Source organism: Neomonachus schauinslandi, chromosome 3, assembly GCF_002201575.2.
Source record: "Neomonachus schauinslandi chromosome 3, ASM220157v2, whole genome shotgun sequence".
NCBI classification, from domain to species: domain Eukaryota; kingdom Metazoa; phylum Chordata; class Mammalia; order Carnivora; family Phocidae; genus Neomonachus; species Neomonachus schauinslandi.
Window position 1 is genome coordinate 47,316,145 of NC_058405.1, and position 22,497 is coordinate 47,338,641.

The window sequence follows — 22,497 nt, forward strand, 5'->3', positions numbered from 1 at the left end:
AGGGGAATACATTCTGGAGCAATGACTAATATCATAATTAGCAGGTGCATTTGTAAGAATTTACCCACTATTGAGTGTATTGCAAGGCTTATCAGCATAAGGAAGTTAAGTTTTACTTCCTAACTGGCATGAGTTCAGTTCCAACGGCCTCATCTTACCCCTGTGGTTGTTTCATCATCAGGATCAAGGTATATATTCTCACAATACCTCCAGCCATCCCACCATCCTCCCGAAAGAATTAGAAACTTGGATGAAAATTTTTTTCTCTTCATCTCCATAAACTCCAACCTATTGTCCACTGAAGGCCAGTCATTCTTCAACTTCTTCTCTGCTCTAGAACAACTGGCTCTACTTTAAGGAACTTGAAAATGTGTGAAGTTTGAAAATAGCGCAATCATCAAGTTTTAATATATTTTCAAAGAAAAAATGAAGGTTTGAGGTCATCCTTAAAATGAGGAGAGCTGGGGCACCTGGCTGACTTAGTTGGTTAAGCATCTGCCTTTGGCTCAGGCCAAGATCCCAGGGTCCTGGGATGGAGTCCCACATCCAGCTCCCTGTTCCACGGGGAGTCTGCTTCTCCTTCTGCCTGTCATTCTCCCTGCTTGTGCTTGCTCTCTGTCTCTATCTCTTTCTCTCTCTCTCTCTGTGTCAAATAAATAAAATAAATAAAATTTTTGAAAATTTTTCATTAAAAAGAGGAGAGCTGCCTTGGAACTAAAAGGTATAAAATGGGCTAGTATTTGTGCTTGAGTATTTATATACGTTATATGGGAGATATATATACATGGATACACATACTTTAATTTTGCCAAGAAGTTTTATGATTCACATTTTCATAAATATAGGCAGAGCCAAACTTCACTGCAATAAGTGCATATAACCCTTTATTAATCTTAACATTAAATATTTTCTTAATTTATACCTTTTATTTTTATAGATATATTTCTATTGCATTGTATTACATAAGCAGCACTAACAGTAAAAAATGTGAAGCCTGATAGTGGTAGTGAAACATAAGAAAATATAAATATTATATTTGTAAATAGTATTAGATACTTATCTGGAGATTTTTAATTTTTTAAAATTTTAAAATATGTATATTTCTTAATCCTTTAATGAGGTATTTGAGATTATTTTAAGAGTAACCAACTTATTTTAACCTCATATATAAATCTATATGCACTGTAAAAAAGTGAATAATATATAACTTCAAATTTATTAAGGAGTTTCTGGAAATTCTGTTTGTTTTTATTTTTTTAATGTTTTTAATGTGTTTTGAATATGGTCACAGGTGATCAATAATGGTTTAGAACCTAGAAATTTTTTTTCTTGACTAAAAATGATGTTCAAGCAATTGAGATTGGAATTTTAGGACATACTTTTCTATGATCTGATAGTTTTCACGATCACACACAGCCTTAAATAACATGAAGATGCCAAGAATAAAATTCCAAAATCCTCCAAGTAGACTTGGATATGATAATATTTATTGAAATTATAAATTCACTCATAGAACTTAAGTAAAATTATAAACTCACTCATACGCTCAGAAAAATTTAAAATTATCCTACTCTTACATTTTTAAAAGACTGATGAGTTATCATCTCAGTGGAAGGATGATGAAATATTTTACCTGGCTGGTATTTTAGAAATTTTGTTGAAAACTAAAAACTAATGGATGAAGAGGTTATTACCTATGAGTAGTTATATCAACTAACTGTAAAAACAAGGTTCTCAGGTTTCTAATTCATATAATTAAAAAAATTATACTTTTGTGTTTTCATTTATTGCAAAATAAACAAATGCGCCCAAATTTACATTGGAGCTGAGATTTTCATAGGTGCACACAAAACTAAGAATAAAAGTAACAATGTATTAAAAATGATGATAATAATTTGAATTTTGAATTATTCTCCAAAGAAACTCAAAATACCTTGATGGCTGATTATCTTTTAGGTTTTTTTGTACCTTATTTATACTATTTTTAATATATGGTAAAACCGAAAAAATGTGTTATGATTATGTACTCATGTTAACTTAAAGTAGGAATTAATCCTTCCAACTTTTAAAAATTAAAAAAAAAAAAAAGGCAAGTGGAGAAGACACTCTTGGAGGCCTGCTATAGGAAAGAGACATCCCCTTCCTATTTAGCCCATCATTCCTCTTATAAGTAGATGTGTATATAATGTTTATGGAAATGAGTGCATGTAACCAAACAAACTGTGCTATCTTAGAACAACATTGCAGAAAATTAACCTCAAAATTATATATGAAGAAATTATTCACACATTTTATGTTTGTTATTGAAATCACTAACATACTAGAATATGAACTTTTAAAGATCACCATCTTGGGAGCTCATCAGTCCCTATAGTCAAGAATCTCTTGTGTTAGAGAAGTGGGACTAAAGGCAGACAACGGATAATGTTGCTAGTAAAGATATACTTTTTCTTTCACATTTTAATTCCAAAATACTGAGTTTATTGTCTATGGTACACTACTTTAGTCCTCTATGCTGCAATCTCATTTTTATATATTTGGATTGACTGTATTTACCATGTGTTTAATTCCTTTTTATTGAAAAGGCCATGCACATATACCAAAAGGATTTTCTCTTCCAAGCATAAAAAGTCTAAAGTCAATCCTAATATGAATCTTTTAAAATTGAACTATAAAACACCACATGAGAATGTATTCTTTTGTAAAATTTATTTTAGTAGATCTTATTCTGCTGTCTCTATATATTTTCTTCTATGAGTTCATATTGAAATGACTTGCAGTAGTGCTACAAAAAAATCTGAAAACACAGATGTTCAAATAAAACTGGAAATTCTCCCAACAGTGAAGAAGTCCTCAGCCTCTTCTCAGCCAGGCCTTCGTTGAAAACACCTGTTGAGAAGTTACCCTGAGACTGAACAAATAATTCTTGATAAGCCTCAATATGCAGTAACTCGTGAAAATTAGTAATGATCTCTACTTGATTTTAGATTCTCATATTAACATACAAAATAATTCACATGAAAATTACTATGAAAAGTGCTTTTATAAATTTGTATAACAATTTATTTGCCTTACCTACCACAAAATCTGTGCTCCTATTTTTCAAAATCAGTGTTACAGCTTTAAAATGAATAAAATATTTCATTAACACAATGTTATATTATGACTCAAATTACTGAGGCTATTTTAATCACTAGTCTATTATTTAAACACTTTACTTCATCTGAGAAACTTGAAAAAACCCTGAATAAAATCTCTTCTCACAAACCACTGTTTCTACATAGTGGTTACATGTGTAATCAGCTTACAGGATTGTTCTGCATTCACTTTCAATAAAAATGCTCTTTGCCCAAGAACCTACAGATCTTAACCTTAAAATTTAGACCCCCGTGACTCACACAATATCATTTGATACTTTAAAAAAATCTTAATTTAAGCTGCAATATGAGTCTTCTACATCCTGAAATTCTTAAATTTCATACCAGTGTAACTCAGAACAATTACGAAATACGTTTCATTCCATCCATAGAAATACACTGTGCACCTTCTAAACAGCACAAACATACTGGAAAATAAAGCTAAAGCAGACCTAGTAGCTGCTAGTCCAAGTGCACTCCGTGGATTAAAATACTACTTTAAGAAATACACGTGAGATTAGTAGCGTGTTTCCTCAGCAGACTGTGTTAAATATACACACTGATAAATGCACTTTGAAACAAGGTTATGGATACCTGAGCACTTGAATTTAAGCATGTCACTTCAGCACAAAGTGTTTGCAGCATTCTAGTTTAAAGAAAAAGAAGAAAGGAGGGTCACTATAGTTAATTTACTCTGTTCTCAACAGTAGGTACTGAGAAAAACCTGGTATATTTAAGAGGAAAGTAACATATTAGGAATTTACAAAGCATTCTTTATAAGACTGCAAAAACTCAGGAAAAAAAAAGAGTAAGAGAGTGCCTGTTTTAACAGTTTATATCGAGGATATTTCTAGGGCAAGAGCAATCTGCAACATTGAGTCACCTTGGAAAAAATTTCAAGAACTTAAAACTGAAACTTTTTTTGTGTTTTTATGGCATGGATTTAGATTCTAGAAGAAAGGGAATGACAAGGAAGTTTGTCTTTTGTTTTCTTTTTAAATTATCTGTCTCTTTCCCTGCATGTGTGAGATTTGCTTTGGCTTAAGTTTTACTACTGAGAGGAATCATCATCATCATTATCATCATCATCATCACCATCACCATCACCATCATCACCACTATCCATTCCTCAAGCAATGAACAGCTTAAAGAACAGCATGGTGCAAATACAATATAGGCACCCCTGTCCCTCGAAACCTTCTGGATACTTCCATCCAAATTTGTTCCTCACTAATCTGACCAAGGAATCAGGCTTGCTGATATTCTACTGCACCAACTTCATTTTTACTGGAACCTAAATAAGAATTCAACTAACAGCACTTGAGATGGAAGATTAAACATTAACTCTCTGTGATATCTTTGTAGTTGTCAATGGTAAAAATAGAAGAAAGGTATTTAACATATGTGTATATATAAAATGACTACAAAAGATCTATAAATACAGATTTTAACATATCTCCCTAAAGAGATTATCATAAATACCAGTTTTACACAGTCACAGAAAGACTTTCATAGAAACCACAATATTTTTTAAGGGAGATATTACTTGTTCAGTCTTTTATAGACATCAAAAAATCATGATTACTGGTATACAGTAGACACCATAAAAAGTGGGATTTAATACTACAATCGATACTTTAGTATTCAGTAGCACCAATTACAAGAGTCTGTTTTACAAGGACATTACAATATTAAAAGAAAACATGTTTTGCTAACTTTTAACATTTGTTATACTTCTGTTAGAAAGGATAAGGTTATGAAGTTTTATTATTCATTTTAATAATAAAAACATTACTGAGCCAAGTGTCATGAAAAGGTATTTGCTTTTCAAAGCATAAAATTATGAACAAATTAACTTCATTTGCCCCAAACTAATCTTCCTCCCAAAGTGTCACTTTTAGTTAATCTCAATTTTGAATTTCAAGTAGTGCTCATCCAGAGTAATTTGTAGCAACATGCATTTATAATAAGCAAGAATTAAGTTTTTCTGTGACACAACTTAATAGTGGATAAAAGAAGCTAGGCAGTGACTAGACAAAGTACAGTCACCTGCTATTGTTAGCATCTACGTCCATAATGGGTCAGTCATTTAGGTTTTTTTTTTAATATATCAGTAACTTTGGATTATACTATCTAAAATATATTAAATATCACTTAGACATACTGAAAATATATAGTATGAAAACTAAATACATCCTGAAACTCCTTTTGGTGCGTCAAGTGCCTTTAATGCCAAATATGCCTCCTGTTTTCAGCCATATAAATTGAGTCTGTGACTCTCTGGTGCACTCTATTCCTTCCTCAATGACTCTAAGAAATAGATCAGGACAAAATAAATATAAACTTTTCATAGACAGTTAACGGTCATTATCCAAAGCCTACATTTACTCAAACTTTTGAAAGAGCTTCAGAGCATAATTCACATATTAAAAGTTTAAACTACACTGAGACATCATGATGCAGTTTCTACTGTAAAAAGTAAATCAGATTCATATTCTTTAAAACACTTTTTAAAATATAAATCTGACTTTTTTGGTGAGGAGTGAAAACTTAGCTCAGATTCAGGCTCTGGAATTCTGACTAGTTGCTGTTTTGTACCTGAAAAAGTTAACTTCTGAGTATTTGAGTATACATTTCTTTCATTTTTGGTATCAGATTTTTTTAAGCAGAATTAAAAAGCAATTTAACTAAAACATTTTTTTCCCCCTACTCTGGGAATCCTTTGTTATGGAGAGAAATGTAGACCCACGAATAAAAATAAAGTAAAATAAACTCTAAATACTGAACACTGCTAACATTTTTAAGCCTACAAAAATAAACTTTAAAATACAACAGAAGTAAGACTTCCACATCTTTTTAGACTTTAGACTATTTACATGGGAGCGGTTATGTATGGAATATGTCCAACAGTTAGTGGCAAGAGTGTGAACCATTTTCACTTAAAAAATTTTCCTCTCTCACTGCTGCTGGCCGTGTGGCTTTGTCCTGTTCCAAAGGTTTCAGGACAGCTCCCAAAACCAGCAATAAAGTGAAGTCCCAATTAGGCTAAAAGTCTCTTACCTGAATTATGGACATCCGAGTGGCAGGGGTCTCGCTTGCATTAGTCCCTTGTCCCGTGAAGCTGGTGTGGCAGCCCGCGTGCCCCTGAGGAACAGTCAGGTTGTTGGAGGCCGGTTTGAGATACATCACCTCCGACCGGGGCGAGCTGAGGGGCAGCCGGGTCTGGTAGTCGAAGTACATAGGGGAGGTGGCCAGGGAGGGGCTGCTCACCACGTTCATGACGTTCATGGCGTTCCTCTCCTCCACCTCGCTCTGCACCAGCATAATGTCATTTTTGTTGATTTTTTTCTTCTTGCCCTTGCCCCCGCCCAGCTGCGGGTGGCTGTACTCGGCGATGCGGCAGTTGTAGGTGCGAATCTCCTTGTTCTCGCGCTTGCACTTGACGGCAATGGTGATCATGGCCGCTAGGAGAATGATGGAGATAGTGCTCAGAGTCACGATGAGCGGCAGCGACATGTCCCAGTGGTGCTGCTCGCCGTTTACCCGGGGAACCCCTTCGGGCAAGGAGCCGCTCACCGAGCGGATGATGAGCTTGGCCACCGCGGACAGGGTGGGCTTCCCGTGGTCAGTCACCTTCACCACCAGCTCCACCACCGGCGTCACGTCCTCCCAGAAGGGGTGCAGCGTGCGGATCTCGCCGCTGGAGGGATCGATTTCAAACAGGTGGTCGTCGTTTCCGTCTACGATCTCGTACGTGAGGCGCCCACTCTCGCCGAAGTCACTGTCAAGGGCGCGTACGGTGCTCACCAGGTAGCCCAGGCCGGCGTTGCGCGGCACCTGCAGCTCAGCTGTGTCGTTCTGCAGCGTGGGCAGCACGATCACCGGCGCGTTGTCATTCACGTCTAGCACCGTCACCCTCACAGTTGCGTTGCTCTCCAAGTGCGCGGGCGCCCCCGAGTCCTTAGCGAGCACCTTGAACTCAAAAGCCTTGGTCTGCTCGTAGTTAAAGGAGCGCAGGGCGTAGATGGCCCCGTTGGTGGGGTTCACAGACACATAGGTGTAGATGGACACGTCGCCGATGTGCGAAGGCAGGATCGAGTAGGACACTGTGCCGTTCTGGCCCAGGTCGGGGTCCTGGGCGAGCACTGAGCCCAGGTACTCTCCTGGGATGTTGTTTTCGTGCACCTGCAGCACATAGAGTCCTTTGGTGAAACGAGGGGGGTTGTCGTTCTCGTCCAGAATCTTGACAGCGAACGACTTGGTGGAGTTGAGAGGAGGCGAGCCCCCGTCCCGCGCCACGATTGTCACGTTGTACTCGTCCTGTGTCTCGCGGTCCAGAGGGCGGTCCGTCACCACCGTGTAGAAGTTGTCGTAGTTCTCCTCAAGCTTGAAGGGCACAGAACCTCCGGGCCCTCCCAGGCCGCCGCCGCCGCCCGTCCCCCCTCCGCCGAGTACCCGGCACTGCAGCTGCCCGTTCTTGCCCGAGTCCCGGTCAGTGACCCGCACTAGAGCTATGACGGTGCCGGGCTGGGCGGCCTCGCTCAGCGCCCCCTGGCGCACGGAGACGAAACCGATGGACGGCGCGTTGTCGTTGCGGTCGATGAGCTTGACAGTGACCTTGCAGTGGGCCGGGATGGGGTTGGGCCCCAAGTCTCGGGCCTGTACGTCGATCTCCAGCATCCCATTCTCCTCATAGTCCAGGTTGCCCTTGACACGGATCAGGCCGGTCTTAGGGTCGATGGAGAAGAGCTCTCTTACGCGGTCAGGCACATAGCTGCTGAAGGAGTAGAGTACTTCACCATTGGGACCCTCGTCGGCGTCGGTGGCATTCAGATCAATGACCACGGTGCCCAGTGGGGCATTCTCTGGCAGCTCCACCAAGTAGGAGGGCGCCTCGAAGACAGGGCTGTTGTCGTTAGAGTCTATCACCTTCACGTTGATTTGCACAGTGGCCGATCGTGGCGGCTCGCCGCCGTCCAGGGCGGTCAGCACAAGCGTGTGGTGGTTCTGTTGCTCGCGGTCCAGCGCCTTCTGGATAACCAGCTCTGGGAATTTGGTGCCGTCGCCGCGGGACTTGACGTCCAGCGCGAAGAGCCCATGGTCGTCGCGCGTGAGCAGATAGGTGCGGAGCCCGTTCTCGCCGGCGTCCGGGTCATGTGCGCTGGTGAGAGGGAAGCGGGTGCCCGGCGCCGCGTTCTCCGAGATGTCCATCTCAATCTGGTCCGAGGGGAAGGAGGGGGCGTTGTCGTTGATGTCCTGGATCTCCACCTTGATCATGCAGATTTCCTTGTCGTTGGCGAACACCTCGAGGGACAGCTGGCACTTGGCGTTGTGGCGGCACAGGGACTCACGGTCGATGCGCTGCTTGGTGTAGAGGAGCCCGCTGTCCGCGTCCACGTCCAGCAGGTGCGGTGCTGAGTTCTCCAGCACCCGGTAGCTACCCGACTTGCTTCGCCCGCCGCCGACACCGCCACCGCGCTCTGCGGGCGGAAGCCCCGGCTGCAGTCGAGCATCCTTGCCGATGTTGCCGATCACGGTGCCGGCCCCTTGCTCCTCCGGCACCGAGTAGTTGAGGTTTTTGAGCGTCAGGGCAGGGGCCCATAGGAGGAAACAGCAACAGATGGAAAGGTACATCCCAGACCGGTGGGGTGGGGGCAGGAGCGGCCGGACTGGAGGGGCGAGCGAGTGGGTGCGCGCCAGCCTGGGGCTCGGGCGCAGCGTGCGCGCACGACACGAGCCACAAGTCTGTGGGTCCTTCCTTCCCTCTGCTCCTGGGCTGCGGCACCCGGCGGTCTCCTTATTCCGCTCAAGTTCCCCGAACCTGTTGATCTACAGCATCCGCACTGGGCGAGAAGCGGCGGCGCAGCGAAGCTGCAGGGGCACGGAGCAAGGCGGCGGCTCCCTGCGGCTGGGGGCGAGCCCGGGGCTTTGTCTCTTCCGCCGGGACTTGGGGCGACTCAAAGTTGAGCGATGAGGCCAGCGATGAGATGGAAATCGCGTCTAGAAGGGATGGTAAAGAATCCGTGGATTTTCCTGGCTCCGCTAGGGCGCTGCAAATCCACTCCCGCGGTAGCCGCCGGAATACTCTTCACATCGGGTGGGGGAGGGAGCGGGGAGGTGTGTCTTCAGGCGGATGGGAAAGTGAAATCCTTACTTGTCTCTCCTCTCCTGCGATGAAATTGATGGGGATGAGGAACAACGGAGAGAGAGTCAGATATATTTTGAAGCTTCGCTGGAGCCCTGTGAAATGTCTGCTGGCTTCGCGGGCTGTTCGGTTTTCAGGCAGTGTTTTGCTGCATTTAGAGATCTAATCTTGCATTGCTGGCTGAGGCAGAGGCGGCGGCGGACTGCATCTCCCAGCCAAGCGTATTTTTTCTCTCTCTCCTTTCCGAGCAGCCAAAGGGAGGGGAGGAAATGCAGCGCAAAGAACTAGTGTCCCGATTTGTAGTTTCCTCCCTCCACCAGGCTCCTCCCTCTCTTCCTCGGAAAAGGCTCTCCCCCGAAGTCAGGAAAGCCACAGCCAGATCAGCGTTTGCTGTATGAGTCTATTGGGAGGGGGGGAATATATAGCTCTATCTCCGCCTCTGTTCGTAGAACACACACTCCGTGATTTCTCTATGCCAAGCCAGTAGCCGCCGCTACCATCCCATTCTCTCCCCGAGAGCAAGGACTTCTCTCGATGCAGTTTAATTCCAGTTTGCTTTTCTTCCCAGGCGAAAGGAAATCAACAGGCAACTCATGGTTGGATGTGCAGATTTGAAGGGGGAAGGGGAGGCGGAATAAAAAGGAAGGGGGAGCCACCCTCCCAGTCCTCGCACACACACTCTCCCTGTCTCTCGCTAGAAGGGAAACAGTCTCTGCATTCACAGGGCTGGGCTGTCAAGTGCCTCTCTTTTCTTTCTATTCAGCATCTCCTTCCAATGGCCCTGCCTCCCAGTCCTCTTCATCTAGAAAGGAAAACCTTGGCGAGGAATAAAAGTGGTGAATATTTGAAGCGAATAAAGTGCGGGGTTTTCTTTCCCGTCAATTTTTTTTTTTTTTTTTAATAGTAGGAGTGGGCTGGATGAAAGAAACACATCAAGGTTTGGCGTGATGCATTCTGCAGTCTCGCTCTCAAACAGTCTCTCTGCGCGACTCGAGGAGGGCAGGGGGTGAGGAGCTGCGGCCGCGGGGGTCCAGCCAGGGACGCCCACCCCGAGAGCTACCTCCGAGGGGATGTTAGGCACAGGTCTGTCTACACATTATTTCGGGTTCTTGAGGCGCCTCGACATACGGGAATGACACATCCAGAAATGCAGGTGTTCCGATCTGCCCGATGAGTCAGAAGCAGTGGAACGAATCGTATTCACTCTCGCCTCATGGTCCTCCCTTCACAGACATTAGTTGCGGCTTCTTCCTAACGCTTTCTCTGACTCACTCTATAGAAAGAAAAGCCAGATTCATGTTTTGGAGGAAAAGAAAAAGCGAGAGAAAAGGGAGGGAGGGAGGGAAGGAGGAAGGTTTAGCTGAATCCAGCAGCACTTTTACTCTACCTCTTTCTGCCGGGGTCCGAGGGTCTGGAAAACAAGGCGTCTGTTTTGCTAGGTGTATTTATTTATTTATTTACTTATTTTTTTTAAAAAAACGTTTCCTTTTGGTTAGACGTGAGGAACCCCCAAATCTTTCAGAGTCCTGGAAAAAAAGAGAAAAAATCAGGATTCCAGTGACTGTTCACAGCTTAGCCCCGCATCATAGTTCATGATTTTCCTCTCAATGTTCTCTATTCACAAAGTCCAGCACCGGTGTGCATAGTTAATTGTGCAGTCCGTTGTGGAGGGCTTTTTTTTTTTTTTTTTTTCCTCCTTTTCTGTCACGGGTGGTCTCTTTTAATCTGGTGCCTGTCAGGATCAGCGCATAGCCTGCGAAAGACGTGCGGATTTCAAAGCAAATAAATCCATCTCCGCAAGCAAAGCATCGGAGGAAATGAAAGGTGAAAATTCAACAGTTGGAGTAGCGTCTCCCCAGCCGCCCTCCGCCGCTGCCGCATCCGCGGGGCTCGCAGTCCCAGCTCTCTCCCCAGCGCCTCTTGCTGACTGACTCTATTCACCTCACGCCGCCGCTTAAACATTGATACTGATTCCCTGCCAGCCAATCCGCGTGAGGAACAAGGCCCTGCCTCCTCGGCCCACGCCCAATAGAAGGCGGAAAAGAGACTGGCGGGGGCGGAGCCAGGAGCCCCAGCTCTTCAGAGTCATTGATTAGATCAGTTAGATGGGAGACCAGCTGGGCTACTCGAGCCCCGCGCTCCGCCTTGGCAGCGGCGCCCAGGGCCTCGTTGCCGGGTCTCCCGAGTCTTTAACTACTGCGAGAAGCTCCTCCACGGTCTTCCTCCAGAAAAAGGAGAATTAAAAGAAAAAAAAAAAAGTTCGACAGCGATTTAATTTTTTTTTTTATTCCATGTACACAGGAACCGGAATCGCAGCGTGCTTGCAGAATAAAGTAGCTGCGGTCTTCCCGATGGGTTTCTGTACACACACACACACACACACACACACACACACACCGGCACCAAACATACACCTATGCCAAGAGAGGCGCAGATCTTCTGGCTGCCTGTGAATCCGTCTGAATGTGGTGCAGAGGGATGTGTGTGTGTGTGTGTGTGTGTGTGTGTGAGAACCCGCTTGCGTGGTGTGTGTGTGTGTGTGTTTCTGGGGGGTGTAATGTGTATTTCAGCGAGTGTGTGTGAATGCGAGGGCGCTCGCGCGCCCGCTTCTGCCGGAGCTGGTGCAAACACACCCGGAGCAATAGCAACCAATATGTAACTTTCTTTATCCTCGGAGAAAAATCAGCTGTCCCCAGGCACCCATGCAAGGAAAGTCACTTGATTATGAAAGTGTTTCAGAAGAAAAGCAGAAGCCCAGTGAAAGAGAGGCTGTGTCTTCCCAGAGTAAAAACTCCTCTCCTTTAAGGAGAAAAGCTCACTGTCAATTCAATCTTTGTAGTTTGTTAAAACTCAAATCTGGCTAAATAATACTTAGGACTCTACCCTTTTCAGTCACCCTCAGCTAAGTCCTGATTTAAGGTAAAGCGGACACCCCACCCAGTACACACACACACACACACACACACACACACTAGTTTTCGGGTTTTGTTATTCGATCTTGTTACTGAAGTTCTATAGGGCAATCTGAATTTTATCTCAACCAAGTTAAGTGTTGATAATCACATTTGCCAAAGCTTCAATACATAAAAGCTGAGTGGAAAGCGGAAGGCAGATCAGTGAGGCATCTGTTAAGATTCATGTTTTTTAAGTAACACCACCACCACCACTACTACCATCTCCCTCTCTCTCTCTCTCTCTCTCTCACAAACACACACACACATAGGCTCCTGATTCATTTACTTTGTCAACTTCAGTTTCTAATCTCAGAGATTCTTTCTTCCCAAACTATTATCACAAACATCCACAAGTGAAGACTGGTTTGCTCCTGATCCTGCAGTTCTGGGAAAGAGTTAAGAAGGAAAAAGGAAATTGAAGTATTGAAATAGAAAACGTGAGTGTTTTGATTGCTAGAATATTGATCGCAATTCATAAATACTAAAGTTGCCATTTATAAATTGTGAATGACTAACGTACAAGTTTGTTACATGAATCATTCAGGATTCAAAGAAAATCAAATCCAGGCCAATTACAGAAAGTTCTGATGATTGTTGTTGGGATAATGCTTAAAGATTCAAGTAAAGGAGCTATTTATTTCCTGGAGGATTCAATGAGATAACTTATAGTCTGAGTTTACAGTCTGATCTGGATCCAAAATTCACCACTCCCTTAAGAGATTATCTTTAACAATTTAAAAATCCAAAGAGGAGCTCTTTATAGCTAGACCTTCCAATCCTAAAATGTCTTTGTATTTTCTAAATAGGTAGTTTGTGCATATACCTTCGCTAAACAGGGAAGCTAGAGCTTTGTAGAAATCTGGGTTGTTTTGCTGAGTGAGTGCCTAAACCTCACCTTTGTGAGGTTTGTGAAACCTCACCTTTATATCTCCTTAGGCTTGGTACCTCTGTCCCAATATGTGTACCTTGGAAGCTGAGGCTTTGATGCTTTAAAAGCAGCAGCTAACTTAAATAAAGAGTAGTAATTACACATTCCTTTATTAATCATTACTTTTTTAATATGACAAACCTATGGCTTTTTTTTTTTTTTTGCATTATATACTAATTCAAGCAAAGTCATAAAATATCCTTACTTGAGGTTTACAATAAGGCAAAAACAAGAGAATGAAAATATTTCAAGGAAAGGGGAATATGGCTTATTGATTATCAATGATTAATTGTGCTATTACACAAATGAAGGGAGAAACACAGTGTCTGGGAAGAGACCCGTGATAGGAAATACATCCTCATAGACCATTTGACCACCACCCTTTCCAGAGTAATTATGTTACACTTCCCCCTAGTGTATAGAAAGAGAATACCAGGCCACAGGGCATCTGCCAAAGGGAGCAAAATGGAAGTATATCAGATATCTACTTATATTTTATTTAAACTGTAGTATTGAGTTCTGTTACTAAAGACTGACATGTACCCAAACTAACTAATTTTTATTCTTATGTCTCATCCCTATTTTATTTTTAAAGGAAATGGAGTCAACTGATATTTTCAATTCTTTTGCTTCCCCTTAGCCAGACACAATTTTTTTTTAAAGATTTTATTTATTTATTTAATAGAGAGAGAGAGAGAGAGAGCACAAGTAGGCAGAGTGGCAGGCAGAGGGAGAGGGAGAAGCAGGATCTCCGCTGAGCAGGGAGCCGGATATGGGGCTCGATCCCAGGACCCTGGGATCATGACCTGAGCCAAAGGCAGCCGCTTAACCGACTGAGCCACCCAGGTGCCCCCAGACACAATTTTTAAAGCTATAATCACTACTAATTTTTACCATCTCATAAATTCTATTTTTTCTCCCCAAATATTTTTGTTTGATATATAGTTATTAAGTAACTTCTTTTTAAGTATGCTTAAAATATTAAGTTCATTTAGTTCAAAGATTTTATTGTATTCTATACCATAGTAGGCAATGATGTATAAGATCTGGTTGAGGAATCTAGAAAAATGTAGTGTTATGCAGAACTAACAGTACCTACAATCTCGCATTTCTCAAGAAGAGACTGCTTGATAATCATGATTTACAATTACAGGTGGTAGTCTCAACCTTAAACCGAAATTTTTTTTTTAAAGATTTTATTTATTTATTTGAGACAGAGAATGAGAGAGAGAGCACATGAGAGGGGGGAGGGTCAGAGGGAGAAGCAGACTCCCTGCCGAGCAGGGAGCCTGATGCGGGACTCGATCCAGGGACTCCAGGATCATGACCTGAGCCAAAGGCAGTCGCTTAACCAACTGAGCCACCCAGGCGCCCCTTAAACTGAAATTTAATTATTACTTCTTTATTAAACATATATTGAACATCCAAAGATTTCATTGATTTCATCAAAACACAATATGTATGCACACTTACTGAGAAAAGGAACTTGGAAATATATATAATTAATATAATTGTATAATATAAATATTAAAATATTTAATTAATAAATATAAAATTATTTAATTAATATGAATATAATATGAAATTATTTAATAAGATATGATAGTCCAAGTAAGTTTTAAAATAAATTGATTATTATGTTATAATAGCTACCAACAGAAGCATTATGGTCTACTTTATAGACTAAGAAGGACTGATTAATGCTTCTACATTAAATCAATAGCTTAATTAACATTATTAATACATAATCTTAAGGATGCTTTTTAATGAAATCTCATGATATTTATTTTTGTCTTTGAGAGACTCTTTGTATTTCATTATGTACTAGTTGGAGTTGGAGTTCTGAGAATTTATGCCTGCAGTCATAAAGGCAGCACTTACAACATTCTTCAAAAACTTGTCCTGTTTACTGTGTTCTTGAGTTCAGTACAGTACTTAAGAGAAATTTTGATGCTGATATTTTCAACATAACCACTGTTTATAGGAATGAAAAATTCCCTCTCTACTGTTACCTTTTCTGTCCTTCTTACCATTATTTCACTGCCTGGATTCATATATTTTTATTTGTTAATAGAGAATCTTCAAAAATAATTTTAACAGCTAAACTATTTTAGATATAAGTATCAAAAAAGTTTCCATATCACATTTGAATTCTAAAATGAGTAATAGTATTTCATTCACAGCTAGTTCTCTTAGCTTCCGTTGTCTTTTAGAGATACTGTGGCTCACCTCTAACACACAGTTATTGGCCATTTGCTGACTTTGAGCCAAAGCTTTCTCTTTTGACAAATGACAAATCTATGCTATTAATAGGACAATCACTAAAACATCTCTTTCTCTGTTATGATAAATATGAATTATAATAAAGATGTAAATTAACTATAATTTTTAAGCTTCAGGAGAAATGTTCTGTAATTTAAAAAGTTTTTGAGAACTCAGTCTCTCATACAACAAAATAAGAAACAAATATAAAATATCTTCATAAATAAACAGTAATTTAAATTGAATATTAATTTTTTCTAACTTTTATTAAAACTACAAAATCTTGCTATTAGAAAAATATTTGCAAAGAAATAAAATATTTTACTTTTCTTCTTTATTATATGTATATGTTGTTATGAAATGATTATACATATACATGTGACTCCTCCCACACATACAAATGAAGTGCATTCCTAGAGAAAGTCAAAAATAAAGTTACAGGATTTACCCTACAAAAACATACAAATTCTAGTAATTTGAAACTCACACAAGAAATGAACTAAATTTCCAACCGGTGTTCATGTATTTTACATATATTTCTGAGTATATTCGTCAAAAGGACATATTCATAAATTAGTCAGAAATGATCAACTTTTGAACAGTGGCACATATTTCAGCCATTTATTTTAAGTACCGAGACAAATTTAAAACTTAATTTAACATTTTTATATTTAAATTTGATAACTTAAGGTTATTTGGTGTGGTGTAAATAAATTGTGTCTGAAGTTGTGTGTGGAATACTTGAGAGAGACCACACAGAAACATTATTGTCAGATAAAAAAATGTTACATCTACTGTATTAGTTAGCATATAATTAAAACGGGGAGTTGGATTACATTGTGAAAAATGTAATCCTGAAAAAGCCTATCCTGAGCTTCATAAATTCCAAATGTCATATTCATGTCTTCTCCTGACTTAGCCAGAAATAAAAAGGTTCAATTAATTATGAAACCTCAACTCTCCTGCCCCATGAGAAATTACATGCTGGCTCCCCCTTGTGGTCACTTCAACCATAAAGAGAGCCATTCAGGCATTTGTTTTGGAAAATTTCCTTCATTAAGAAAGTTAGGCTTGTTCAATCTTTGTCTACAACTTTTTAAAAGAAATGAAAAGTTTATGAATGAAATAGTTAATTCATATATGTGACTGCTGGATGGTTAAAACAAAATGGCTTAAGCGAGAAGCAAAGATAATAAGTATTTCATGTATGGTGCAGCAACCCCATTGTTTCTTACAGGGAAGAAAGGACAATTCTAAATTTGCAAGGCCAGCCCTTGGAGGGAACCCGGGCAACTTGATTCAGTAGGTGGCACTCTTTCCTCAGAGTCAGTTTTGCTGTGATGACCTGAAATGTTTCAAAAAGCTTTGTCACTGGAGGTCCTGCCTTTCAGGTGAGGCAAAACCCAAAAGCTTATAATCACTTATTGGTATAACAGGTCACACATTTCTATCTATTATTCTGAGATATTTAAATGTCCTGTTATATAGCTATCACATAGAGAAGTATGAGAAGAATATGCGGAAAGTACACTGAGCTCTTCAGAAAGCAAATAAGTGCTCTACAAATCCTCTGCATTTTAATTATCATCATAATCATTAACCCTCCCAAGTCTCAGCGACAAGGTCTTACTTGGATAATTATGTTCTACTTATGTAAATTCCTCTTTTCAGTGAGCTAAGCATATTATTTTCTCTTATCTTTAAAAATTTGGAGCAGTTCAATTGAAAACCAAGCTCTATTAAACAGCTATTGTCCCTCACCCTGGAAGTCACAGGCTTTTGTTTTAGGTAAAACACCTTTGTTTAGTTCTCCCTTACCCCACAGCATGCATAAACAAGTGCATACCCAATAAAATTATTTCTGTTCTTACTCAAGTGATGTTTTAAAAGTATGTTAAATGTTAAATAAAAGGAATCACTGGATTGAATCATCCTGAAAATTACCGTGGCTGGACTGATTCGTGGAGCTATGAAACCTCATTTCTTAGAGGGTCCACAGGTTTCTGAGTCAGTGTCAGCTGTTTCTCAAAAAGAGGAGAGCAAAATATGCAGGAAAAAAAAAGGCCATGGTCATTTACAAGTTGCCAATACTAAAAGAAATATAATGATTTATAATATTTTAAATTAAACATTGAAGAAGTCCAACTTTGGTAATAAATGAGTGAAGTTTATTTATCAACAAAACTAGTTATTATAGCATAAGCTTGTTATGTGACAACAACAGATGTACTATGAAAACAAAAAGAATTTAGATACTTGAGTACTTACTTAAATGTTTGTCTGCTCTGGGGCCCCTGGGTGGCACAGGCAAGCATCCAACTCTTGGTTTGGGCTCAGGTCTTGATCTCAGGGTGCTGGAATGGAGCCCTGCTCAGTGCCAAGTCTGCTTGAGATTCTCTCTCCCTCTCCCTCTGCCCCTCCTGCTCCTGTTCTCTCTCTCTCTCTCTCTCTCCCTCTCTGTCTGTCTCTCAAATAAATAAATAAATCTTAAACATAAGTGAATAAATAAATAAATAAATATAGGTCAGCTCATCTTAGAAAAACACAAATAAATCCTGAAATATATTGGCTGTACTAATTAGATGAGTTAGGATGATCTATTTTCCCCTTTTGTAAGATTTGATTGGGGCACAGGGATCAGAGAAAAGCCTAAAAAAGAAAGCCTTTAAATTTTACAGTACTGCTCAGCCATTTATATAGATATAAGTTAATAATATTCTGAAGGTATATCAATAACAAATAGTGGCAATTAAAATCTCTTGTGACAAGGATCCTTTCAAGAATCTGCTGAATGCTACAGAATGCCTCTCCAATAAATTTGATGGTGATCTATAAATTCAGTCTGTATAAATATTTTCATGAACACTTGTAGGAATTGTATATACTTGATTAGCATACTCAGGTACAAACACTGAAGTAACCGTTTTGGAAAATTACCAAAAAGTAGCTTTGCTCTGTTGGTACTAAATTTTTAGGAGAGGTGAGATGAGTTTGTGTGATGCACTGCACTGTATGAGATATATTTTAATAATTAAAAACTCCATTTTTTTAAAGTAAAAGCTTCCTTTACTATGATCAGAAGCTTCATTTGCAGTGGAAGCTTAATTGACTATAACTAGTGTGATGCAAGTGAATCTCACAACCAGCACGAACTCATTCTACTCTCCTACCTGGAACCAGGAGTGGTGCTTCAGTATTTTATAAAATCTTGACTCCATATACTCAAAGTCCTTCTGCATTTTTGGTTCTTTCCACTCCTATACCTGAGTAAATAGCAATTTCCATAGTTCTGCATGTTTCTTCTCCTTATTTTGTTTCTCTTTCTATAAGATAGCTGAACAATATAGTATTTTCCTGATTTTCTTGAATTATTTCTATCTTATTGAATTATTTCTACCAAAGTAACTCACTTTGGTGCATTTCTTTCCTCCTATAAAATAGATTTCTCTTCCAAGTTTCTCATCCTAACAGGACTACAAATGTAATACAGAACTTCTAGCTCCTACAAATCAAGAAAAATTGAATAATTTCTCAAGTAACAACAACAAAAAAACACAAAACCCTGTTAAAGTGATATTAGCAATCTACAAAATCGGAAATATAATTCATTCATTCTTGATTTAGCAAATGAGATATACATTTTAGGTTCCAGAATTATAATGGACAAGGCATACAAAGGAAGTCCTTTGTCCCTGATCCAGGATTGTTGGCCATATTCAGTTGTGTGTGATTATAGGAATGAGGTCCCTATGTCCTTGCTGGTTGTCCTCAGGAGATTTTCTCAACTCCACAAGGCTGTCTGCATTCCTTATCACATTGCCCTCTCCATCTTCAAACTAGCAAAGTTGACTTCTTTTCAAAGTTTGAATCTCTTTGACTTCTTCTTCTGCCACATTTGTTTTGACCCCAGCCAGAGAAAACTCCCTGGCTTTAAGAGTTCATGTTATTAGATTGGGTCCATTCAGAAAGCTCCGGCAAGCTCTCTAAATTAAAGCCTGTAACCTTATTTACATCTGTGAAGTCCCTTTTTCCCATGTTCTGTAATATATTTGCAGATTTCCAGGGATTAGGATGTGGACATCTTCGGAGGGAGCATTTTGCTTACCACAGAGGACGTGGATAAATACATTATGCAACAGATATCTCAAATGTTAATATAAGAAAAATTAACAAAAATGGGACAACACTTAAAATTTTACATTAAACAGCATTTAATAAAAGCAGAGTATGCACTATTAGAATTTTCTTAAAACTTGTGTATATACATTTGTACATAAAAAATAAGGGGGGACATAAACATCAAGCATTTATAAGGCTGTCGTAAGCATTTATATCTGTGTGGTAGGGAGGTGGGTGACTTCTTTAATTTTATAAATTTTCTATTAGGAACACATAATAATCTATGTTAAAAACATATAAATAAACTAATAGTACCATTTCCTCTCACTAACACTTTAATTTCAATCACTTCACTATCTCTCATATAAGCAATATTAATTTCTATGTTTGCTTTTGTCCTTCTTCCCCCCAGGCAAGTCTTTTTATCATAGAGATCACTCAGTTTTCTAAAATGTTAGAGTTCCACAAGAAACAGTTGATTGCTTATAACTGCTTTCTCTTGTTTTTCATTGTCACACTCATTGTAAATAATTTATTCCCCAAGTAGAATAACAGCATCCTTGGTGTATGTCCATGACTAACATTCTTTTTTTATTTTAGTGCATTGCTGGGAAACCAAACAATGCTAAAGAGAAGAATTAATTTATAGGTAAATGAAATAAGAACCCATCAGACTTGGTACACCTTAACATAACATTTCAAAGGGAGAAGATTTATTAGCAAATGAGATATACATTTTAGGTTTTTTATGTGACTTTTATTTATGTGACTTTACTCTTTAGATAAGGCATACAACTTTTATTTCCCACTTTTATTTATGTGACTTTACTCTTTAGATAAGGCATACAAAATTGTTATGTTTCAATATTGCTATGTATGTAAAGTCCAGTATCTGATAGGTTTCTTTAGTGGTTCAATTAGATTAGCTCAATATATATTTTTTTTAAAGATTTTATTTATTTATTCATGAGAGACACAGAGAGAGAGAGGCAGAGGGAGAAGCAGGCTCCCAAGGAGCAGGGAGCCCGATGCGGGACTCCATCCCAGGACCCTGGGATCATGACCTGAGCCGAAGGCAGACGCTTAACCATCTGAGCCACCCAGGCACCCTAGATTAGCTCAATATTAATAAAATACTATTTTTCTTATAAAAGTGTGGATTAATTCTTTGAAACTTACAGTTGTCTTCATTTCTGTCCAATTGAATACATTGATCATTCATCCTGATGGGTTCAAGATATTTATGACACAAGAACAAAGTTAATTGGTTTATGTGGACTTAGTATGTTCAGTGAAAGCATTAATAAATAAATTTATTCAACAAAGCATCTATAAATATAATCCTTGTACAAAATAGAGTACATAGGATCATTAGCAGTCTTAATAATACCTAAAATTTTCTGTCAGCCATGATGTGGGGTAGGGGTGGTCTGTTCAGGGTAGGATGTCTCATTAATGATGTTGAAAATGTTATTGGAAGATTTTGGTTTCATCTGGTCCAGTAGGCAAGTAGGTTAACCTCCAGAGACTAAATTTTACCATCTCAAAAATACTAGTAAAATATTGGATGTTCCACTCTCCCAAATTTGTAGGGACTAGAGGACATTTGGGAAAGATTTGCTGACTCTAAAAAATAGTTGTCATATTATTATAGTACTAGTCCATTTGTAGCTAAATTATGATAAAAATGAGTATAACAAAAATTTAAGAATTATAAGTTTGTTTTAAGAAATACAGAATTGCATTTATTTATAATTACTAATCTCTTGACCATCATATCTGTTATTTGCTCTCAAATATTCCAAATGTTTAGAGGTGTGCTTTCGAGGTTGATATTTTATTTATTAATCTATTAAGTATTTTACATATTTGAAATTAACTTGCTTTTGATTTATATGTTTATCTGACAATACCCAACTAGGTCATATTTTTACTTTTGTTTACTTTTTCATTTGTTTGCTCCTGAATGTGTGGCAGCATAAACACAACTCTAAAGATCACAGATAAGCTCTCAAAATGTTACATGGCATTTTACCCAAACATCTGTCAAGTAAAAGGTTAGAATTTTCACTTCCAGAAGAAAAACATATACCAATTAGCAGCAATATTCTGCTCTGTATTGCATGGTCTGGGGGAGGGCAGGGATTGACATGCTTGTTGATTATATGGAGGGCATTTCTACATGGGGCTTTTTCTGCTGAATGTCTGTAAGTTGATTCAAAAGGTAACTTCTGCACATTATTTAGATGGTTATTTGATACATAAACATTTAGCTTCAATGTGTATTTGACTTTATACTGGATATATTCTCAAAAATTATCAGTTAAATTAATAATAATCTTACATATTCCAAAACACTAGTGGGTAATGCTTTTCTGAATATATCAAGAGAATTTGCTATCGAAAGTCCCATACTGAATAAAATACTTTTATATATTATAAAAATATAATAATATTTTTAGATGTCATTAAAATTCTTATAGATATCTAATGTCATAAACCTGCTAAAAAGTAGAAATTCTAAAATTTTTTAACAGTAGAGATTTTAATTATTTGGATTAACACTAAAATATAATTTGGATAATATTCTAAATTTGTGTTTGATATGAAATAATATTTTGTACAAAGGTAATATTAATATAATGTTTTCAAAATGTAGTTCAGTCATAGTATTTATAAAAGTACCAATACCTATATGCCATGTAAGTGGGGTATGTATGTGATGATATTACTAATCACACTTTTATGTAATTTATTTTTTTCAGTAATGATAAATCAAGCACATCTTTCTATACCAGGACATTATGTTTTTTAATAAATATGTAGAATTTTATTGTGTAGACACATAATCATGTATGCAACTAATTTCCCCTCAGTAGGTATATAGATTGCTTCTGATGTTTTATTTATAAAATATTGAAATTGACATAACTATTAGCATATTTTATATAT

At 38.9% G+C, this 22,497-nt stretch overlaps 1 protein-coding gene across 1 annotated transcript in view; it reads right to left on the reverse strand.

Moving 5' to 3' along the window:
- The window catches only part of PCDH17 (protocadherin 17), a 91,037-nt gene extending 82,266 nt beyond the window's left edge, over positions 1 to 8,771 (reverse strand). The window contains exon 1 of the mRNA XM_021697909.1: positions 6,198 to 8,771. Coding sequence (XP_021553584.1) covers positions 6,198 to 8,771 — 2,574 coding nt within the window. The remainder of the gene's footprint in view (positions 1 to 6,197) is intronic.
- Positions 8,772 to 22,497: the final 13,726 nt, after the last annotated feature.